Source organism: Drosophila arizonae, chromosome 2 (assembly GCF_054131065.1).
Source record: "Drosophila arizonae isolate 15081-1271.41 chromosome 2, UAZ_ARI_1.0, whole genome shotgun sequence".
NCBI classification, from domain to species: domain Eukaryota; kingdom Metazoa; phylum Arthropoda; class Insecta; order Diptera; family Drosophilidae; genus Drosophila; species Drosophila arizonae.
Genome location: NC_142922.1, coordinates 12,855,564 through 12,876,351, shown reverse-complemented (window position 1 = coordinate 12,876,351; position 20,788 = coordinate 12,855,564). Strand labels below are relative to the sequence as shown.

Sequence of the window (20,788 nt, the reverse complement as noted above, 5' to 3'; positions counted from 1 at the left end):
AACTGTTATGTGTACAAGCGTACGTAGATAGGGTTGCTCAAACAGTGAGACCTACTTAAACTGTACTTTTGGTCTTAGATAATAAGGTTGATTTATCAACGCTACCAGTTTGAGTTTTTTCTTCATTTGATTTCTTTTGTTTTTTTTTCCCCCTCTTTTTTATGGACAAACTACGTCTCAGCAATTGACACTAGAGTGGCTGAGCCAAAGTTGATGTTGAAAGTTTTTTATTTTTATTTTAATTTTTTTTTATTTACGAAAAGGTTAAACGGTGTCTGGTTACCTCTTGGCCTGTGGCATACAGAAGCAATTATATGATTGCTTCAATAGAATCAGCGAAGGTTTCGTTCTTACCTTGGCACAACGTAGCCACTCGAAATATTGTATGACAAATGCTCGTATTAACTCGAGCAATAATAAAAACCAACAAAAAAACTGTCATCTACCTGAAACTGAATGTGTGCACATGTTTATTTAAATGCCTCGATTAAGAAATGAAGTTTTAGGTTTGCATTCGCTTTGCAAATGCTTAATTGGATTTTAGCTCCGAACACGGAAAGTTTTTGGTGTCGAGCGAAAACTTCAGGCTAAATCGCATTCAAATTGAATTTGCTTCAGTTGAGACTGCTTAAGTACAGGTGCTTAAATGTGCATACACCCCATACATACTGTTATTTCGAGAAAAATCTTCATATTAAAACGATAATAACCTGAATTTTCTAGAAAAAGAAAAGACAGACTCAAGTTAGACTCTCACTTTATTGAAACATTTTCTAAATTCCGTTATTTCCAGAAATATCTTTAAATGATCAGCATGGAAAATGAACCAGAATATTTTGGACAGTTCAATGCAATTAATTATATTTATTGAAACCTGAGCTAAAAATGTTTTTTATTTTTCATATTAATTTTATTTTGCAGCTGTTATAACAATACACACTTTATACTCGTATACATAATTATAATTATATACATATGTATGTATGTACATATAGACATACATACATACGTATATCTGCTTAAACTACAGTTATTCTTCAAGCAACTGCAACGCCAGCAGGCGCGTTTCGAATTTCCCACTAAGTGGCGAAATAAATACGAAAAGAAAACCAAAAAATCGCCCCTACTAGAAAAACAATTGAATGATTGCACAACAATTGACATTTAGTGGAAACGACGCAGTAAAAAACTTTAATTTCAATTTGGTTTATTGCACATTATTCAATTTGTGTTGCTGAATGAGCTTTTCTTCACATGTATGTTTGTATGTATGTAGGTGTGTATGTAGTTGTCTCCGCAAGAGCAACTAGCCGTAAAAGATCGAATCTAATTATAATTTAATGAATGTATGTATGTATGTGTGTGTACTATTGCTGACGAGTTCACTTGGAGCAGCCGCACTTGCTTTTGTTCTCTCCGCCGCATTTGCAGTCACTGCCACAGTTGCAGGAACCCTTGTTGGTCTGAGAGGCGCATTTGCAACCTGAAAATAAATAAATAAATACAAAAATAATTTTAATATTAAGTTCAAGTGCTGATCGGCATTTCTTTGCATTTATTTATTTGATGTCCTTCGGCTGACTTACCGCTTCCGCATGGGCAAGGCATTTTGTATGGATGTTTTTAAGACTGTCACTTGAAAGCACAAGAAGTAATATTTAGTTTTTCACTTGACGGATGAGTCACTTTCACTTTGCTGCAGAATACAACTGATGCCCAATCCACGGATGCTACCCGATTTTATACACTTTCGAAACGAGGCTTTCCACACGGCTGCCGCGCGCTTTAATTCCAGTTTTGCACACGCCGACCGGCCGGCCGGCTGAATACGTTCGAGCCGTGTGCAACTAATGTTTTCCGTTTGAAAGCTTTAGCTTCACTGGCCTGGCGTGTGTCTCGACTAAAGCTTTTATTTTGGTTTCTAACCGCTGCCCGCTTAGTTCAGTGGACAGCGTTGGCATTGCGCACGCGTTTCCATGTGGGAAACTCATGAGGTGGATAATGGGCGGTACTGTGACTCTTATCGTGCACCGTATAGCGCACACCGAACACATTCCAAATGTGGGTACCCTCCTGTCTGTCTGTCTGCCTGTCCATTCATCATCGGCTTCGGCTGTGACCGTGTCGCTGTGCCCTGCGAATGCGCGAAGAGTCAGTGTATTTCCGATTTCTGAGTGCGGCTGCAACAGCAGCTAGCAGGCAAAAGTCGCGCGACATTTTAGCAACGAATTCAAGTGCAACGCAATGCAAGAACTGAATGTAAATAATACGCATTTTATTCCAAATATCCTTGCTGATAGACACGCCAGCAAGCACGAAGAGGCAGGCGACAATTTGCTGTATTTTCATTTTTATTAATATTTGTTCGATATGTGTGTGGGCGTGTGCATGTGTGTGTTGGTGTGTGCGTGTGTTTGTTTGTTTGTGAACGCTTGTGCGTGTGCGTGTGCGTGTGCTAAAGGTGAAAATGCAACACACATAAAATCAATAAATCCAAGTCAAAATAAAATAACTAAAAATCAACGGCTAACAAAATATTTGTGCGTGCCTGTATGTGTGTGTGTGAGTGTCTGAGCGGGTGTGTGCGTGTGTGTATGATTGCGAGTGTGCGTGATATTAGGGCGTGAGAAAGAAAACAAAAGAGCAAAACAGTGAGAGGACAATAACCAAAGCGCTTCCAAATAAGGTGGCAACACAGGACACTCTGTGTGTGCGGAAGTGAACAATTTAAAGTTTGTGGTCACCAGAGCAAATAACAAAAATACATACGTACAGACATACACCCACACAGGCTGGCAGAGTGTGTATGTGTGTGTGTGTGTGTGTGTATGCAGGGGAAGGCTCTGTAAGCGATTATTTTGCTCACCCACGCATTTAACTGTTTTTGTTATTCCTGATGTTGTTGTAATCGCCTGCACTTCAAAGCTTCTATTTATACACTAAACTATGTGCGTATGTTTGTGTGTGGGCGTATAAGTGTGCGTGCGTGTGTGTACGAGTGCCAAGCTGCCCATAATGCGGTCGACCTGATACCTGAGCCCAATCACAATCACAATCACAATATCATCCGCTCCTCTCATGCTCAAGCCGCCCACGCTGAAATAATAGTATGTAATCATAATAACAACAACGATGATGATGGTGATAATAATGATGATGATATTGCGAATGACGTTGGCACTAGCTCGCAAAAGGTTAACGCCGCACAGATCTCTCTGTCGTTGCGTTAATTTTAACAAATTGTATTTATACCGAGAGAAAAAATCAATAGCCTACCTTAACATAAACGCGACTGGCACATGGATAAAATTAGCCGCTCTCTCACGCATATATTCTATTCATAATTTTAATGTGGAGCAGGTTGCGGGGAGGGGCAACCAAAAAAGAAATAACAAATGCAGACGCAACCCGAGCGGGCCGCTCAACTGACCAATTGATGTGCTGCTCTTAATCGTTGCAGAACCAGAACCAGAGTATGGCGCTCAAGTAAAGCACAGACGTAGTGGTCGACAAACCTAGCAACACAGCGAGCCTCCACTCTTGACAAACACTAAACAACCGTAGAGGTCCGCCCCACAACACTGTCAGGATGACAGAGCAAAAGAATCAGGTGACGCGCGCCGCGCCGGAGCAGAGCAACGACTACCGTGTGGTGGTCTTTGGAGCTGGTGGCGTTGGCAAGAGCTCTCTGGTGCTGCGTTTCATCAAGGGCACCTTTCGCGAGAGCTATATTCCCACCATAGAGGACACCTACAGGCAGGTGGGTGACCATACAAAATACTTTACCCAAGCTGGATTTCAATCCTGGGCCGTTGCAGGTCATCAGCTGCAATAAGAATATTTGCACATTACAAATCACGGACACGACAGGATCCCATCAGTTTCCGGCTATGCAGCGGTTGTCCATTTCCAAGGGCCACGCGTTCATTTTGGTCTACTCCGTGTGCTCCAAGCAGAGTCTAGAGGAGCTGCGACCCATATGGGAGCTCATCAAAGAGCTAAAGGTAAGCATCTGATAGAGATAGATGAATAGAGACGTTGGATAATAGCTCGTGTGATTTGCAGGGCGATGTCAACTCTATTCCCGTTATGCTGGTGGGCAATAAGTGCGATGAGAGCACGGAGTTGCGTGAAGTGTCGCAAATGGAAGGTCAGGCGCAGGCGACCACCTGGGGCATATCCTTCATGGAGACATCGGCCAAAACCAATCACAATGTTACCGAGCTGTTCCAGGAGCTGCTCAACATGGAGAAGACGCGCACCGTCTCGCTGCAGCTGGACACAAAGAAGCAAAAGAAACAGAAAAAGGAGAAGAAATGCAAGGAGACCAACGGAGCCATACCGGAGAATGGAGACGCCAGCGCCAGTGCCAGTGCCGGAGCCAGTGGCGCTGGCGTGAAGGAGAAGTGCGGCGTTATGTAACCAGTTTGGCAAGCTAAATTCGTGACAGACAAATACTCGCATTGGGACAGTGGCAGGATTTGAGAACTCATCCCTCACAGACACCAACACATATAGAAATACACACACACATGCACACGAACAATGATTAAACATATGCATATACATATATACTATATATATATATCACACATTGGGACTGATGTTGTCAGAACGTAGCCTGCATAGATGGGAAATATATTATTAATTATAGATGGAATGAAGAAAACCAAAAACGAAACCTATAAGACAGCATTACGAGTATATTTTGCATACATAGATTTGAACCTTCTCTGGTCTCTATCAGAATGTAGAAGGCAATCACTGAACCGCCCGCATATTCACACCCACTTGCACACGCACACACACACATATATATATACATATATATATATATATATATATACAAGTCATAAAGTCTACAAATTTCATTTGAATTCGGAAAACGTCATCTGCAACGTAACGGCATACATATCAAATACATAAGCATACTACATACATAACAGGACATGACATACTCGCACCTACACAATAGATGTGTACATTATACATATATCATAATGCTATATATGTATATATAAGCACATATATGCATACATATGTGTATCCGAAAGGAAAAGCCAAAGTACCTACTTAAAAGACATACAATTTTATCTACTTACTACCAAAGATGATAAGCCAATTACCAGGCCTAACTCATCACATCATCACAGATCATCCCAGATCATCATTTTCACAACAGATCATGAAGAAGACAATTCTGTAGCATTTGTGGCACTGGAATCGAGTGGATCCATTCCATTCGATTGCTGCAGACGCGCTTATCTGACTATCAATCAATTGCTGTATAACTACTATTTACCACCAAAACCAAAAACGAAAAAGTTAAACAAATGGAATAATTACTTATTACTAACATCACTTATAATGTATAAATAATACTCACACACTCTATTCACATGATCCCCACTTGATAATCCCGAGAAAGTATGCATACGAATCGTGTGTGTTAGTTTCCTTCCTTTTAATTGTTTTTCACTTATGGTACTTATAGATTCTAGGCAGACATAATGATTTAAGGACAGACGAATGGATGAAACGTGTATTCATTTACAATTATTTGCTGAAGTTTATTAACAATGCAAAACAACTTAGATATAGTCGAAGATTAGGCCCTGCCTGGCGGCCCGATCGCAGTCCGGGATCGGGAGTTCGTCAGGTTAGGCAATAAGAACAATTTTTGCCGCTCATTCAGAAATTGTAGAGTTAGTGCTAGAGATGGGGATTACGATCCCCGTTTACATCGAAGTACATGTCTTGCGAAATGGTATATGAGTTGCCTGTTTTCTAAAAACGAGCACAGTTTACAAATTGTGGTATTTGCTTAATTATTATAATAGTTGGGTTGGCTTAGGATTTAAAGTCTATTAGCAGGTTGATGGTTGAATATGATAGTTTCGCGTCGTTTTACTGTTGATTGATATTACGAGAGGGGAAGGCATTAATTAGTTTTTTCCAATTTATATTACATATAACCTATTCAGCTAATTAAAAGTAATTCATTTTAATTGCTGTCATGCCAAATTAGGGGCAAATATGATAGAGAGGGGAGGATGGGGTAGGAAGGACGAAGTAATTATATTAATTATGACTTAGCTCATTTCTTATGCACAATGCCACTTGCTCGATGTTTAGATATGATTTAGATGCATAGTGGATGACGAGTTATTCGAAAAGCCAATCATAGACACAAGCATATATACAAAAAAAAAAAAAAAAAAAAAAAAAAGAAAATCAAATATATAACATAGTACATACTTATTTACTAAATATTGTTGAATTTGTCTAGTGAAATTATTAAACAAGATTTTGATAGCGGACCAATTTGCGTATAAGATTTCAGAAATCAATTAGATAAATTTTCTCAGTTCGCCACCGCAAACCAATGCATACATAGGTATTTATTATATATGTATAATTCTAATGACAGACTTCGTTGAATCTTATGTACGATTAGCATTATCCTGCGTGCTTTAGGTTTTCCGGTTAGTTTCCCTAGGTTTAGTTAGGCTTGTTGGGCTCTTGATAGCGAAACGGGTTATGGCTTAAAAGGGCGTGCCGAGTAGTCGAATACACTGTAATAAATAAATAAATAATACAAATCAGAACATGGATACTTTGTTGCATAATAAAATTAAGCGAATGTTATTTAACTGTAATTCAGCATCGATATGTACGTATATGTAATTCAAAAGTATAATTTAAAATACAACGAATGAATATATTTACACCGAATTAATTATAATTTTTTATGAATATATATATATATAAATTATATAGACATACATATATAGAATTATTATACACACAACAATAAGTTGTATATTGAACTAGTTTATTCATGATGAATATTTGATTATTGCTTACATTTCCAATATGCAGCAAGCACACACATACATATACAAGCACACTCACACACACACATGCGCACTCAATGCTAATAAGATGTTGTAAATATAAACAAAAATTCAGCAATTGGCATTATTCGTATATAAACATATGAACAATTTGGCCGCTAGCCTAATATTAACATGTAATAAACACCTTTGGGCGGCCTATTAATGTCACCTAATGAAATCTTATTGTTGGAGATTTAACTTAAAATAATTATCGTGCAAGCATGAAATAATTACACGCAGAATTATTTAAATAAAGAATAATTTAACTATGACAAAATTAAACCACAAACGTTACACCTAATGCAGAATTTCAAAAAACCGTTACCAATAGCTGGCAATTATTGATAAGAACACTAACGATGGAGCACACATACATTTTACCATGCGTGTTTGGTTGTCTATATATGTATATGTGAATGTTCCTGTGTCAGGCGGTATATCTGTATCCCTGTCTATGTCACAGTTTTTCTCTCTATCTGTCTCTCCGTCTGCCAGCAAGCAAGCAAAGCTGAAGAAGAGCTTCAGAAGATCATGTAAGTTGTTTATATGTGTGCAGAAGTATTCATTTCGTATTTATACTTAAGTAAAACGAAGCTTGGCTGCTTGCAGCAGCAGAGGGCGTTCCCATTGGCCATTTAAAGCTAGACTGCTTGCAGAGAGCAGCAGAGAGTGCTCCCATTGGTAACCTAAAGTTCGGCTGTAACGAGCCCTACCTGACGTCGGGCTCAACATTTGAGCGCAGCTCAGTGTGTGGGTGAGAGTCGCCCTATATAAAGGGCAGCAGTTGCAGCATTTCTTCAGTCGCCCAGGCTCGGTGGGAGTCAATCGTCAGTGCAGTAAAGTGAAGTGACATTAAGTGTGTGCAAATTTTCAATAATCGGTAAGCTTTCATTGAAGACTTAGAGGAGAGACCTGGAGGAAACTCTCAGAAGAAATACCTATAGAAAATACTTATAGGAAACACTTTGAGCAAATACTTCGAGGAAATACTTGAAGGGAAAACTTAAAGGAAATACTAGCCAATTCGAATACTAATATACATATTTGGTTTATTTTCGTATTTGCTTATTCGGAGCTCACACATTTCTTTCGCTTCTCTTAGCTCGATCAGGACGATGAGTGCAATTGCAGAAATCAGGTTAAATGAAAATGGCACTTCAGCTGCAGGATATATATGAAAAATAAACATTTGCTCATGCCAATTACAAGTATTTAGCTACTTACTAAATAAGCTCACAAGGATGGGACCAATGGCTTCCAAAAAGATTTCTTTTACGATAATTAGCCCAACAAACTTGGCTTCACATTTAGCAATTACCGTAATGGATTACTTGTACAAATTTTTGCTAACGTAAGATTTTCTCTTTGTAGATGTTCTCTTTGTAGATTTTCTCTCGACGCCATAAACATTTTGCACAAGCAGAAAATCAGCTTTTACTTTCTGCATAAAACGATACAAAATAAGAATTTTCAGGTATTTCAAGTCGCTGCAGTGAATCCTTGATAATATTCACAATGTGAGCATGCACACCGTACGGCTGATATAAAGGACGTCCGTATGAGCCGACGACAACGGAATCTCGACGGCCTTATGAAGTATTCGTATTTCGCAAGCAATATATTAAGATTACACACATCTTGGATGATGATCAAGTTCTTCGAAATCTGAATCACAGAGAGAAAAGAGCAGAGCCCGTTTCTTTGCCGTGCTAAAAAACATAAAAGCAAATGTGGAGATGATATTATGACTTGTCATTCGTCTGTGATTTTTCCGCCTACTTACCATTAGTGCATCGAAGCTAAGTATGTTATGAACAACATTTTTAAAAGATATTAAGGCCTATTGAACATCTTTTGTTGCCAGGGATGTCTCTTAGGATAGCACACGCTGGCTTTGACTGGAGTCTCCAGCATGATTATTTAGTTTCCTTGATGCCACTCCAGCCCACGCATGTGGCCCAATCCAGTCATCCCGGCACTTTCTGTGGAGCAATAGTGATATGAAACTAACATTACATTTAATTGGATTGTGCATCTGTAATACTTCTATAATACTTCAAATCGTGATCAAATTAAATGCTAACTACATTAATAATTCAATAAAAAAATTGATCATTTGTTCATAGTATAAAAGGAATGATATTTATATATAATACAACATGTATACGTGTTTTGTAATTTAAAATACAATGTATGAATATATTTACACAAAATTAATTACAATTTTTTTTTCATGAATATACAAATAATTATTATTTACATAAAATATACGTTGTATGTTAAGCTATTTGATTCGCAGCAAAAAAAAAAAAAACTCAGTGCTAAAGGGATTTTGAAAATTTTAACAATAACTCAGCAACTTGCTTTTATACAAGCTTCAAATTGCATAATAACATAATATTAACGTAACAACTGTATATTTTAGGCCTATTATTGACACTTAATGAACTTATTGTAGGGTTCAACTTATAATTCTAACAGTGCAAATTAATAAATAATTACACGGGAAATAATTTAGCTATGAAAAATATCATTTGGTAGCATAATTGGGTTAAAAGGTATGCCAATTAGTTGGAAAAAGATAAAATATAACCACAAACATTACACATAATACAGCATTTCATAAAAAGGCTAAAAATAGCTAAAAGGTATTGATAGGATCACCATCCGAGTTATCATCTACAACGGTGAAGCCAGCTTCATGAGCGATGTCTTCTGAGGCATTGCTAATATTGGGACTAGGCTCTGAACTTTGTCTGCTTTCAGATTGTGCTTTCTCAGGCGTTTGTGGTGGTGGTGCTTCAATTGGTTCCACCAACTCTTGTACACCCGACACAGGCAGTTGTATTTGTTGTTGTTGAGACTGTACTATATTTGTCGTACCTATGACATTTAATAACATTTTAAGGTTTTCGCCCGATATACGATCTTCAACCATTTCGTTTGCAGTGACGTGGGGTTGTGAAGAGGTTTTCCCAGATTTCCCATGAAAAACTCCGATCCACATCTTTGGACTTATAACGTACTTGAATATTAATTTAATTATGTACCCAATCAAAGCTATAAGTCCGAAAGGAGCTATTAAGTTGAATGGAAATGATAATTCCGCTGCGGGTAAAGAAAACAATTATAATAAATGGCATTATATTTTTAAGATTTAGAAACTTACAATTTAAGCTCGAAATAGTTTGAGTGGTTTTTTCTAAGATCATTTCAATTTGTTTAAGAAATATTTCACTCGCATACATAATGAACACATGATCTGGTCGGCAGTAAGGCATACGTAATTTGCTAGATTTTCTGTAACGTACATGACAAAAATATGCATAGTTTATGAATACGTTTTTAAGCAAATAGCTAATGAGTAGTACTAACAAAATTTTTTCCCTCTGTTGTTTTTCTTTAGACTCTTTAAATAAAGAGCCATATATGCCTGAAAACCAGTTTGTATTTTCATTATCCGTGGACTCTTGATGACTATCAATTACTTCAATGACAGCATCAACTTCTAGTTTCTAAATGAATTAGAAAAAAAAAGATATATAGAAATGTAGCAAACGACGTGGTTTCAATTTATACTACATACCCTATTGCACTCTAAATAGGTAACGAAGTAGCCATACAGGAAAATTCCGCCTATAACTATGGCTATTGCAGAATATCTGAATCGTTTATGCACAATCCACCCGGTAGCGATGATCAGCAGAACAGTTAACATGAAACGCACCTAGGAAGAAATACTTGAATATATGTGCTAATATATATTTAATAGTAGCGAGTCATACTTCGGATATTTGAAGTAGCTTTTGAAGGTCCTTGAAAATATCCATAATAAGCGCAAACACTCCCATTTCCTTGTGCGTATAGGAATAGTCGTCATCAACTTGATCCGACGACAAAGGAACGTCGTTTGCTTCATCTAGTATTTTGTTAAGTAAAATATCAAGATCACGCACATCTTCGACCGTCTCAAGTTCAACAACTTGTGACGCTTGTAATGTAAACAGAACCGATCGCTTAAAAACATTTGACGTTTTGCCATGCTAAAATGATTGACATGACGTCATTAGCACAAATTTGACAATGATTACGCCGCCTACTTACCATTAGCTTTTTTCGATTAAATAGAGTGTTAACGAACTTTTTAAAATACATTAGCGCTAACTGATCCTCAATTGTGGCCAGTGATTTCCCTTCAGGTGGCAAAGCCTGGCATTGGCAGGCATCTTCACCTGGAGTATTGAATTGCGTTGTTGTCAGTTCCGCCCACGCATGTGGCTCGACCCAGTTATCCTGGTAACAGCACACATTGTGAAACAGGAGCAATAAACAACTGACTATTGCATTTGACTGCATTGTTTCTTTTTAATTATTATAAAACTACAAAGTTAAATAAGACTTCAACTAAATTGCCAAGCGGTAAACATGATCACGATTGCGCGGTTGATGCTAGTGTTATAAAGTGCCAGCTGTGCTGTAGGACAGTACGCTGGCCAGTGAGCGAGACAAATATTTTTGCTACCTGCTTTGTTTTTAACAGTTGTTTATGAGGAGCAAAAGCTCCCGTTCAGTATTTAATTTCTGACGAAATGTTTATGTTTTAAATGAATTCATTTATAGATAATAAATAATAAACAATATCAGATAAAAATATTTATTAATTCCCATCAATTCATTGACAAAAAGCTGCATACATAGTTTACGTAGGCCTTGCCAGACTGTCTTGAAATAAAATATAAACATTGGAAAAGTGCTGCCAGACTTATCACAAAAAAATGACTCACGGACAGTGTTAAGTCGAATAGTTTAAACAATATAATAATAATTAGCATACCGTTATAAGCAAAGTGAAATGGGTTTATTTGGCAAAACTCCCAGCAAAGACCCCAAAGAACAGGTTAGATATCAGAATACTATATTGATTCATTTCACTTTTGCGCATTAACAAGGCCATGGATTGCCTTGAAATGATGTCATGTTCCAATTGTTTTGATTCTTATTTTCCCCATCTGTTCGTTCGATATCTATAGGTGCAAGAATGGACGCACAAGTTGCGAAAAGAGGGTAATCAGCTTGATAGGCAGATACGAAGTATACAACGAGAAGAGGAGAAGGTGAAACGATCTCTCAAACAGGCAGCTCAAAAAAATGACCGCGACACCTGCATCATTCTCGCCAAAGAGATTGTGAATGCACGAAAGGCGATAAATCGCATATACACATCAAAGGCGCATCTAAGCTCCATACAGATGCAGATGAAAAATCAATTGTGTAAGTAAATTTGGTGTATTGTAGTTACTACTGCCACTAATTGATCTTTGAATTTCTTTTATAGCTACATTGCGGGTGGCTGGTTCTTTGCAGAAATCCTCAGAAGTCATGCAGGCCATGCAGAGTCTTGTTCGATATCCGGAGCTGGCGGGCATTATGCGCGACATGTCAAAGGAAATGATGAAGGCCGGCATAATCGAGGAGATGTTGGACGAGACCATGGATTCGCTGGAAGAGTCTGAGGAGTTGGAGGAGGAGGCAGCAAAGGAGGTCGACAAGGTACTCTGGGAAATTACGGATGGTAAACTGGGCGAGGCTCCACTACCGCCAGAAGCAACACCAGCAGACAAGACACCAGCAGCAGCTTCCCGCGTTGCCGTCGAGGAGGATGACGATGATGGCGAAGAGCTGGAGGAAATGCAGAGTCGCCTGGCATCGTTACGCTCATAAACAAGTTGCCGAACAGGGGCAGCATGCATGTAGCAAAATTTAGATTCGAATTTCGAAAATGTAGCTTATGATTATTATATTTATCATAGCATCCTGCACGCCACCCAAATCCAAAATCCAATATTTTGCTGCTTACCCCGATAGTGAATTATAGAAACCAAAATAACAGTGAAACTCTATAAACAGTTTTTATAAGCTTAAGTGTACAATATTTTGGTTCATATTATGTTGAACTGCATGTGTTAAAATTGTAAACTTTTATACATATATAATTTATTATAATTAATCGGTATTAAATGTAACTTAAGCGTATATTCGGATCTTAGGCAGTTCTACGTCGTTCTCTGCACACAGAGGAATTTAAAACTCATATGGGATATGATATATGATGGCACAAGCCATATGGTCTTTTGGCCATGTTAATGACAACATTCGACGTGATATTATTAAAGCATAACCTTAGGCTGAGACCCAAATAATATTTCCTGAAATACATATGAGAGAATCTAGAAATTGTAAAAGATATCTCAGAGGATCGTAGTATTCAGAACTCTTTGATAATTTAAAAAATTCGGTGTTGTTTGTTATGGTCTTAGCTACGTGTTTCGCTCATCTTTAATACCAAGTAAGTTAAAGCTATTGGAATATTTTATGGTTCCAGTGTAGACTGTATCCAATCTACATAAGGTCCGACTCGAGTATAAACGCCTGGCCAGCCATTCAGGCCACATGGCGTGGGCCCGAATGAAACAACGCCCGCCAGAAAATAATAGGTGTTCACCTTGTTTGTGTCGAGGCCTATGAGTGGGCCACCAGAGTCACCACGACACGAGTCGACGCCCTCCATGCCGCCAGCGCACATCTGTGTATTCTCTAGGACAATGTTCTGGCGGCTATAGACGGACTGGCACTCCGACAAGGTGAAGCCATCCACGGCGGCCTTCAGCTTTAGATTGCTGGAAGACTTCTCTTCTGTCTTACCCCAGCCAGCCACATCCATTGAAATACCATCGAATGTGGCCGATCGCAGATTAGTGTCCAACGGCAGACAAATGGGACGCACAAAGTCCGTGTATTCGATTTGGCGCGCCAAGCGTAGCAGAGCAATGTCATTGAGTTGGTTCCTGGAATTGGGATCGTACGATGGATGCGGTATGGTGCGCTCCACTGGCACATCCAAGTGCGGTGGCGCACAATCCTTCATACCACGCACATCGACTTCACAATCCGGATTCGTTTCGGTGTCCCATTCACCAAGACGTGCTCCCGTCAGACGCCAGTCAGTGGGCAGAGATTTACCATTGACGCAATGCGATGCAGTCACTACGTAACGAGTGCTGATCAGTGATCCGCCACAGTGGTGACCCTTGCTGCCACTACCTGAGGAAACGAATACATTTATCCAATGGTTTCACATTGTCGCTTAGCTACCTTTGGTGTATTCGATCAGCGCCATCCAAGGGAATTCATCGATTTTTGTCTTAACGCCGCCATAAATACGATTTGATAATATATTTCCACACTGACCCGGCAATGGCAATAAGCTTGTGTTTGTCTTGTTTGCTGTGGGTCGTACTGTCGTCACCGGCGTGGTGTCCCGGTAACGATCTGGGCAACAAATCTGCAAGTCAAGATATTGCTTACGGCGTAATTTCAGAAGTTTATATGATGCTGACATACCAAAACCTTCTGATTAAAATAGCCACACTGGCTACGGCTGAGATATAGTTTATCCGCGTCTAGTAGAGGTGTTGATGTCAGTATTCCGTACAAATACTTGCAATCCTCCAGATGGATGCACAGTGCACGCTCTCTGTTGGGCGTGATGCACCGTCCATAGTTCGGCACTTGGTTAGCCTCATTGGGAAAATAAAATTCTGCGAACAAGTCACAAAAATATATAGTGAATCAATCTGTATATATGTACATGCATTGAGCATTTGAATTAATAATATCTATTTACGTTTAGTTCAAAATAAAACTGGTTTCGGAATAGCTAATCTACCGAGAGAGCTGTGATGGCCCCCAGTATACATAGTCGTATTTACATACCAACAAACATGCAGATATTTGTGTGTATAAATCATTATTCTTTAGGCTTCTTTAATGATTCAACAAACTTTTCACTGCCTTTGGCAATTTAGCTACTTACGCGAATTTGCCGAACTCACAGCAAGTCCCAAAATTAAGTAGATCGAAAATGTTTTCAGCATGTTTCGCTTTATTATGTAACACAAGCTTTCGGTTAAAACGTCGTCAGTTATATGCAATATTTTTGTTGTTTTTTATTTGTATATCTCTTAATGTCCTATTCAAGTAAATGCAGCAATTAAATAAAAATGATGACCAAAACGGAATCCCCGTTGAACTTCACTCGGCAGCCGCTCGCTACGAATGGAGAGACCAGAGCAAGGCTTCGCGTACAACTGAGACGCTGCGAAGCGGCGAGCGCAGCTTAAGGGAGAACTTTGTCTGAGCTTTTGCTTGAGCTTTTTGTTTTGTTCTCCGTTTTCTTCAGTTTGCGAGTTGTTTGTTGTTTCCATCGAAAATGTGCAAGCAGGGTATGCTGGTTTTGTGAAATGTATGTAACAGGTAGAAGAAGGCGTGGCAGACCATAGATATACCGTATAATGAGTATAGAAATAGACATTCCCATAACTCAGCGGTAAACTGCGAAGAAAGCAGAGCACGTGCTTATGTGAGTGTGTGTGCCTACATAATTTGTTTGTATTGTATATAAGCTCTCGCAGGTTGTAGAGTATCTCCTAGTCGAGCAGCCTCGGCCAAAGCACTCTTCTTTTTATTTATCTTTATGTTTATTTATAGTATTAATATTGCATAGGAATAATACACAACGGTGAACTCTACGTGTGTGTGCGCAGAGTTTCGGCTTTGGCGTTGAAAGAACTTTGGAGAAAGTCATGTCTCTCGCAAATCTTCCGTTCATGTATTTAGCATATTGATGCTGTCGAAAATCCAGTTTATATAGGAGCTGACAGCCGTGTAAACGCCTGGAATTGTTGTCACGCCGCAAAGGGTTGGCCCAAAGGCCACAATTCCGAGCAGCGTGTAACGTCCGTTGGCATTGAGGATGCCGGAGGTGCCGTCGTCCATGAAGGGACCCCCACTGTCGCCGCGACACACATCCTTCATGGGCTGGCCCTGGGCGCACAGGTGGTTCGGCGTAATGACAATCGGCTGCTGGAAGTTCTCGCTAAGCGTCGCATAGGTAATCGCACAGCTGGTCGTGTTCACAATGGGCAACCGGATAAATCGCACCGTAGGCGAGCTACCGGAACTGTTTGAACTGTTAGCTGTAAAAAAAAAACCGAGTAAGCACACGAAATGATTTCACACTGGGTATAATCAATGTGATTCATTTCAGTTTTATTTATCTTAAGTATAACAACATACTCTCCGCTTTTGTGCTCCACCCGGCCACAACACCCATTTGCCCAATAATTTTATCCGCAAGCGCTGCCGTGCTATTCAAAGGTAAACATATTGGTGTGAATTTACCTGCAACAATATTAAACTACTACAATATCGTGGGGGCGTGAGAAGGTTATCTTCGTATACTTATACTGTTGCTGAGCCCGAGCAGTGCTATATCGTTCGCGTACTTCGGCTGGTCGTAGTTGGGATGCACCAGCACGCGTATAATGTTGAATATATTCGGTTTAGAACAGTTCGCAGTATTCGGGGCGCAATCCTGCGGGCTGGAGATGTCGTCGCCTATACGCACCTGAAATCTATAAAGATAATTTTGTAGATGGCTTAGTCTGTACTAGCTATCGCCCATCTATCTTCGAGTGCAAGCCGATTTTAAAGCCCACTTTAGATCTATATCATTCACATCTAAAATTGACCAATTGAGGCAAATCTTGATTAGCCACAATTGATGGTTAATTTTTAGTTTCAGTTTCGTTTTCATTTTTTACATTTAAAGATTCATCAGCTGAGACTTACACTTCCAGATCACTCACTAGGTTAACAACACAATGGGCGGCGGTAAGAACGTAATTGTTGGCAATGAGAGAGCCAGAGCAGCGATAGCTGATGTGATTGTTGGCTGTGAATGGAGAATGGAGACAATAAACAATAGATTAATCAATAAATGTTTCAATATGCTTGCAGATCTGACAACATGATTAAGGGATGTTCCTGCAAAAGTGCAACTAATACAGATCCCAATTGTTCATATTGTGCCAACGGCAAGCAAAATTCTGGGAAACAAAATAAAGGCGGATCGTACGATCCGAATGGCTATCCCAATTCGAAAAATGGGGGTCCCCATGATGGCAGCAACAATCCTTCAAACCAAAAGGGAAGGTCGGGGGCTCGCGGCAACGATTCGCAAGGAGGTGACGGTAGCGATAATTCGATGTCACTTCTAAAAGCAGTTCTTGTTTTCTCCATTGGTTGCTTTCTAACCATGCAGATGACTAACGTGGCTAATGAGCTAGGGTAATCGATCTATTCTGTTTTGTTTGATTTGTGCTTTTTTTGTTCATTAACCGAATGTCAAGGTCTAACATGAAAACACGTACTCAGGCACTTGTAAACCATTCCCAATTGGATTGTATTAATAAATTTTTTGTTTAAATTATCATACTCACTGCGATTGCGATAGGCGATTCGGACGAACCACGGATATTGGCCTGGCTCCACCTTGTCGCCGCCCAATAGGCGTGTGTTCAGACTGACTCCACAGTCGGCTGAGTTAAGCCTCACACCTGTCGCTGGTGTCACAGGGTTGGGCGTGGTTGTGGGCGTGTTGTCATGTACAACTTGCTCCTCACTTGCATCGGCAAAGAGTTCGACCTGATCCTTCAAGCCCGTTGCATGCTGGAAACGCAGGTCACCGGGAAAGACAATCGGCCTATCAGCGGGTATTGGACGCAACTCTTTCTTCGCCGTCCCCATATCGTGATCAATGTGAAAGTGAAAGTGATGTCCGCTGCCAAAATTATGAGGATGATCATCATAGTCCTCTTCAAGTGGTTGGGGACAATTGCGTTGAGCCGCAAAATCTCGATAATCGAGCAACCGCATTTCAGTCTCATGTGCCAAAAGGCGATTGAGGTTGACGTTGACTCTTGGATTGCGCTTTGAGCTACTTGAAGGGCCCCAGATCCAGCGTTCGCTTGGAGCATAGCGTAAACTGCGACCGATGTGAGAAGATGCCGCCTGATGATGGGGACAGCAGGCAAGAGGATCGAGGCCCTGAAAGCCACAGCCAGCTGAGTGGACCATAGAAAATACAGAGGCGCGCTCTTCGGGCTTGTGGTTGAGCAAAAGCCGGACAAAGGGCGCACAATCCTTGATCCGTATGCAATGGCAGACATTGGCCGGGCAAACAACTGCAAAATTCGATTTTGGTCTGAGGTAAACGCACGTGCAAGTAATTAAAAATAAAACGCAGACTAAAACCAAGAAAATAGTCAAGGTCAATATCTGCAAGCCAGAAGTGGCCAAAGCGCCAACAGAAGTCCGGTTCGGCAATTACTGAGTCACTTTTGCTGTCGTTTTCGTAATTATATTGTTGTAGTTTATTGCCCTTCGCTTGTTGGCTCAGAGCATGATGTTAGCATATTTGCTTTGGGAATTTCTAGACATTGACCTTGACCCAGTCCCACATGGGCAACAAGATGACGTCTGTTCTTTTGCTTCGAATCTGATTTGTCATACACTAGCAGCAGCCATGGATTCCAATAAGAGCGGAGCTCCAATAAGAGCGTCACTCCAGTTTGTTGCTTAAGTCGTTTGTTTGCTTCTTTTTTTGTACTTACACTGAAAGCACAATGTGCTAATCACTACAAAGCAAATTAGCTTTACAAAACGCAAATGCATTTTGCGCTTTCGTTCAGCGGCTGCTACAATTTTTCCCGTTTAGATACACACTTATAAACAGCACATACACACACTAACACTCAGACGCACGCACACACACACACACAGTCGCGGGCACAATCGTCGTCAGTCTGCGGACTATTCTTAGCTGATCAGACGCGAGCACAACTTTTGCCGTCGAGGTGCAAAATAAAATTGAAATAAATTGGTTCAATATCTGAGTATATCTTATTTCCATTTCCATTTTGACGGCGGAGTGCAGCTGTTGTTTTTGCTTTTTTAATTTTTTTGATTTTTATTATCAACAACGAATCAAAACAAAGAGGGAACAGAAAATAAATTGAATGCCCCAAAAGCTGAACTTATGAAATAGCCACCACTACACACGCCAACAAAGAAACAACACACACACACACGCACTCATATGCATATACGTATCAACTAATTTGAGTAGAGCTGAGAGAGAGCCAAAGGCAGCGAACGATCATAACTGGCCCGAAATCTGAGTGGCACTGACACCTCGTGCGTAAGTCAACATGCCGGCAACACGAAAGTAAAGCACGCACACACACTCGCACATTCATATGCATGCATGTATACATATCAGTTAAAACATGTTTTCAAGTATTTCCGAGCTATCCATTCTGAGTGTTTATAAATGGGCTATCGACATTTACAAGAGAGTGCAAGACGTTCATATCCTTTAAAAGTGCGCGTTCAGATGTGCTTGAATATATGTATATATTTTGATCATAGATTGAACTTAAAATATTACTAACATATTTAGTAAATCAGCTTACGCTAAACATAAATGCACAAATGACATGATGAACTTTTGCTTAATATACATACAATGTATGTATGTCTAGAAATGTGTATATATGGAATGTATTGATTCTGATGGCGTACAATGCTATGCGTATGTTCTCGATAAGCCGATTGCTTTTTTTCTCCTTTCTCGCTTGCTCTTCGTGTATTTATGCCACCGGGACTACCTCGGGCGCAGCAGCTACAGAGACAATGACACTGGCTGAAACGTTATTCTCGACCTGTTCTACAGGTTCGATAGTCGGCTGCGATTGCTGCTGATGCTGCTGCTGTTGTGACTGCAACGGCAACTGCTCTGCTGGGGACGTATTCACCGCAATTGTTGTCACTGATGACGACGTCCCACGAATGCCATTAGTATCAGCATTGCTATCATTGCCAACGAGCTGGTCATCATCATCATCAACTGGCGTTTCTTGACGCAACACCGCTGCCAAGTGGTTATCGTTAACTGTCTCTAAAGTCTGATCGCTGACACCGTTTGTTGCATCTGCTGCCGTTGTTGTTGTTGTTGTTGCAACTGCTGCTGCCGCCTGCGTTTCTATTGTACTTGGCAACGTTTCTGGGTCTGCAGTCGTTTGCTCCAATTCAGCGTACCCGTTGCCGCTAGTTCCATTTACATTTAAATTCACAGATACATCACCATTGTGCATAGAGTGTGAAGTCTTCAGTTCATTGATGATTTTTTCTCCCACTTTTGGGTCCAATTCGGTGATTTTCTCTTGCAGTTTACTTTTGAACTCGATCGGCCATTTGGGACTCCATTGACGAAACAGTTTAATCTGTTATAAAAATAAACTTTAGTAAGAGAATGTAACGGATTAACCAAATGTTTTTCATATATTTACACGGCATTGAAAAAGACTCATGGGTTTTTCCTGTACACCCGACGTGGCCAGGGCATTGACGACGCCATTTACATAGGTACTGCTAGCATGTCCATCTCCGCCTGCACTCACGGACGTGTCTCTGGTGAGATACTCTACCAACACATAGACAAAATCATCGCGCTGCAGCTCACTCCATTCGTTAAACCATTGAATAATATAACGGAACTCGCCGTCAACAGATAAATTGCTCATATTCATATTTGCATATATTTATTCACTGCACACTATCTCACGCTGACACGCCCCCGCACATGCACTTTGAAATGGATAGTTGGCGACTGAGGAAAACAGCCCGAATAATTATAATTGCGATTCTATTTGAAGTCTGCCCAAGCCAGGTTCTGCTTGTGTGCCTCAGTGCTGCTATTCGCCTCAAAGTTTCTATACTAACAACAACCCGTTTCTAATTTTTCTTCGCCGCTTGATTACAAAGCCCAGCTCACAACAGCTGTTACGGCTTCTTAAGCTATCGATAATAAGATATGCGGCGTTGTGCAGCACCTGCACCTGTTCTGCAGTGCATTTAAGCGCATAAGCAAATATGAAGCAATGTATTTGAAAATGATATATACATTATATCAATTTCTCTAGTATTGA

At 40.1% G+C, this 20,788-nt stretch overlaps 7 protein-coding genes across 9 annotated transcripts; 2 read left to right on the top strand and 5 right to left on the bottom strand.

Annotated features, from left to right (window-relative positions):
* Positions 1 to 1,190: 1,190 nt before the first annotated feature.
* On the bottom strand, positions 1,191 to 2,881 carry MtnA (Metallothionein A). 2 transcript variants are annotated; one of them, XR_016271090.1, is made up of 3 exons: positions 2,867 to 2,881; positions 1,587 to 2,134; positions 1,191 to 1,483 (listed from the first exon to the last, which is right to left on the bottom strand). XR_016271090.1 is itself a non-coding variant. In XM_018014672.2 (2 exons), exons 1-2 carry the CDS (start codon positions 1,606 to 1,608, stop codon positions 1,383 to 1,385), a joined length of 123 nt encoding a protein of 40 aa, XP_017870161.1. In that variant the 5' UTR covers positions 1,609 to 1,809; the 3' UTR covers positions 1,191 to 1,382. The 2 variants fall into 2 exon arrangements, 1 of the variants encoding a protein (XP_017870161.1); XM_018014672.2 differs by lacking the exon at positions 2,867 to 2,881 and having other exon boundaries at positions 1,587 to 1,809.
* On the top strand, positions 2,106 to 6,239 carry LOC108618523 (GTP-binding protein Di-Ras2). The gene is made up of 4 exons (XM_018014581.2): positions 2,106 to 2,259; positions 3,461 to 3,760; positions 3,819 to 4,004; positions 4,066 to 6,239. The coding sequence occupies exons 2-4, from the start codon at positions 3,590 to 3,592 to the stop codon at positions 4,420 to 4,422; spliced, it is 714 nt and encodes a 237-aa protein (XP_017870070.1). The 5' UTR covers positions 2,106 to 2,259; positions 3,461 to 3,589; the 3' UTR covers positions 4,423 to 6,239.
* Positions 5,486 to 11,372, bottom strand: LOC108618462 (uncharacterized). Of its 2 annotated transcripts, XR_016271061.1 has the most exons (9): positions 11,004 to 11,372; positions 10,685 to 10,942; positions 10,486 to 10,626; positions 10,275 to 10,414; positions 10,069 to 10,199; positions 9,160 to 10,007; positions 8,683 to 8,881; positions 8,251 to 8,608; positions 5,486 to 6,575 (listed from the first exon to the last, which is right to left on the bottom strand). XR_016271061.1 is itself a non-coding variant. In XM_018014488.2 (6 exons), exons 1-6 carry the CDS (start codon positions 11,253 to 11,255, stop codon positions 9,541 to 9,543), a joined length of 1,389 nt encoding a protein of 462 aa, XP_017869977.1. In that variant the 5' UTR covers positions 11,256 to 11,372; the 3' UTR covers positions 9,068 to 9,540. The 2 variants fall into 2 exon arrangements, 1 of the variants encoding a protein (XP_017869977.1); XM_018014488.2 differs by lacking the exons at positions 5,486 to 6,575; positions 8,251 to 8,608; positions 8,683 to 8,881 and having other exon boundaries at positions 9,068 to 10,007.
* A 250-nt stretch (positions 11,373 to 11,622) lies between these two features.
* Positions 11,623 to 12,932, top strand: Vps24 (vacuolar protein sorting 24). Its single transcript, XM_018014593.2, has 3 exons — positions 11,623 to 11,796; positions 11,930 to 12,170; positions 12,235 to 12,932. Exons 1-3 carry the CDS (start codon positions 11,752 to 11,754, stop codon positions 12,618 to 12,620), a joined length of 672 nt encoding a protein of 223 aa, XP_017870082.1. The 5' UTR covers positions 11,623 to 11,751; the 3' UTR covers positions 12,621 to 12,932.
* A 265-nt stretch (positions 12,933 to 13,197) lies between these two features.
* ea (easter) lies at positions 13,198 to 15,063 on the bottom strand. The gene is made up of 4 exons (XM_018014531.2): positions 14,773 to 15,063; positions 14,301 to 14,497; positions 14,052 to 14,241; positions 13,198 to 14,000 (listed from the first exon to the last, which is right to left on the bottom strand). The coding sequence occupies exons 1-4, from the start codon at positions 14,831 to 14,833 to the stop codon at positions 13,270 to 13,272; spliced, it is 1,179 nt and encodes a 392-aa protein (XP_017870020.1). The 5' UTR covers positions 14,834 to 15,063; the 3' UTR covers positions 13,198 to 13,269.
* Positions 15,064 to 15,414: 351 nt separating this feature from the next.
* On the bottom strand, positions 15,415 to 19,068 carry LOC108618440 (melanization protease 1). Its single transcript, XM_018014465.2, has 6 exons — positions 18,413 to 19,068; positions 17,240 to 17,983; positions 16,590 to 16,692; positions 16,200 to 16,372; positions 16,035 to 16,139; positions 15,415 to 15,934 (listed from the first exon to the last, which is right to left on the bottom strand). The coding sequence occupies exons 1-6, from the start codon at positions 18,471 to 18,473 to the stop codon at positions 15,564 to 15,566; spliced, it is 1,557 nt and encodes a 518-aa protein (XP_017869954.1). The 5' UTR covers positions 18,474 to 19,068; the 3' UTR covers positions 15,415 to 15,563.
* A 127-nt stretch (positions 19,069 to 19,195) lies between these two features.
* On the bottom strand, positions 19,196 to 20,676 carry LOC108618512 (uncharacterized). The gene is made up of 2 exons (XM_018014553.2): positions 20,150 to 20,676; positions 19,196 to 20,083 (listed from the first exon to the last, which is right to left on the bottom strand). The coding sequence occupies exons 1-2, from the start codon at positions 20,387 to 20,389 to the stop codon at positions 19,451 to 19,453; spliced, it is 873 nt and encodes a 290-aa protein (XP_017870042.1). The 5' UTR covers positions 20,390 to 20,676; the 3' UTR covers positions 19,196 to 19,450.
* Between the last annotated feature and the right edge of the window lie 112 nt (positions 20,677 to 20,788).

What these genes read in the sequence shown, in the direction of transcription:
- MtnA (XM_018014672.2), bottom strand. Translation starts at nt 1,608, where the DNA reads ATGCCTTGCCCATGCGGAAGCG. An exon ending in GCCTTGCCCATGCGGAAGCG is followed by an intron (nt 1,484 to 1,586) that starts GTAAGTCAGCCG and finishes ATTTATTTTCAG; the next exon opens with GTTGCAAATGCGCCTCTCAG.
- LOC108618523 (XM_018014581.2), top strand. Translation starts at nt 3,590, where the DNA reads ATGACAGAGCAAAAGAATCAGGTGACGCGCGCCGCGCCGGAGCAGAGC. An exon ending in TAGAGGACACCTACAGGCAG is followed by an intron (nt 3,761 to 3,818) that starts GTGGGTGACCAT and finishes GGGCCGTTGCAG; the next exon opens with GTCATCAGCTGCAATAAGAA. An exon ending in AGCTCATCAAAGAGCTAAAG is followed by an intron (nt 4,005 to 4,065) that starts GTAAGCATCTGA and finishes TGTGATTTGCAG; the next exon opens with GGCGATGTCAACTCTATTCC.
- LOC108618462 (XM_018014488.2), bottom strand. Translation starts at nt 11,255, where the DNA reads ATGCAGTCAAATGCAATAGTCAGTTGTTTATTGCTCCTGTTTCACAAT. An exon ending in CCTATTTAGAGTGCAATAGG is followed by an intron (nt 10,415 to 10,485) that starts GTATGTAGTATA and finishes TAATTCATTTAG; the next exon opens with AAACTAGAAGTTGATGCTGT. An exon ending in AACTATTTCGAGCTTAAATT is followed by an intron (nt 10,008 to 10,068) that starts GTAAGTTTCTAA and finishes CTTTACCCGCAG; the next exon opens with CGGAATTATCATTTCCATTC.
- Vps24 (XM_018014593.2), top strand. Translation starts at nt 11,752, where the DNA reads ATGGGTTTATTTGGCAAAACTCCCAGCAAAGACCCCAAAGAACAG. An exon ending in GCAAAGACCCCAAAGAACAG is followed by an intron (nt 11,797 to 11,929) that starts GTTAGATATCAG and finishes CGATATCTATAG; the next exon opens with GTGCAAGAATGGACGCACAA. An exon ending in GCAGATGAAAAATCAATTGT is followed by an intron (nt 12,171 to 12,234) that starts GTAAGTAAATTT and finishes TTTCTTTTATAG; the next exon opens with CTACATTGCGGGTGGCTGGT.
- ea (XM_018014531.2), bottom strand. Translation starts at nt 14,833, where the DNA reads ATGCTGAAAACATTTTCGATCTACTTAATTTTGGGACTTGCTGTGAGT. An exon ending in TGTGAGTTCGGCAAATTCGC is followed by an intron (nt 14,498 to 14,772) that starts GTAAGTAGCTAA and finishes ACTTGTTCGCAG; the next exon opens with AATTTTATTTTCCCAATGAG. An exon ending in GCTGATCGAATACACCAAAG is followed by an intron (nt 14,001 to 14,051) that starts GTAGCTAAGCGA and finishes TCGTTTCCTCAG; the next exon opens with GTAGTGGCAGCAAGGGTCAC.
- LOC108618440 (XM_018014465.2), bottom strand. Translation starts at nt 18,473, where the DNA reads ATGCATTTGCGTTTTGTAAAGCTAATTTGCTTTGTAGTGATTAGCACA. An exon ending in TAGCACATTGTGCTTTCAGT is followed by an intron (nt 17,984 to 18,412) that starts GTAAGTACAAAA and finishes CGAATTTTGCAG; the next exon opens with TTGTTTGCCCGGCCAATGTC. An exon ending in GTGGAGCACAAAAGCGGAGA is followed by an intron (nt 15,935 to 16,034) that starts GTATGTTGTTAT and finishes TTTTTTTTACAG; the next exon opens with CTAACAGTTCAAACAGTTCC.
- LOC108618512 (XM_018014553.2), bottom strand. Translation starts at nt 20,389, where the DNA reads ATGAATATGAGCAATTTATCTGTTGACGGCGAGTTCCGTTATATTATT. An exon ending in TGAGTCTTTTTCAATGCCGT is followed by an intron (nt 20,084 to 20,149) that starts GTAAATATATGA and finishes TTTTTATAACAG; the next exon opens with ATTAAACTGTTTCGTCAATG.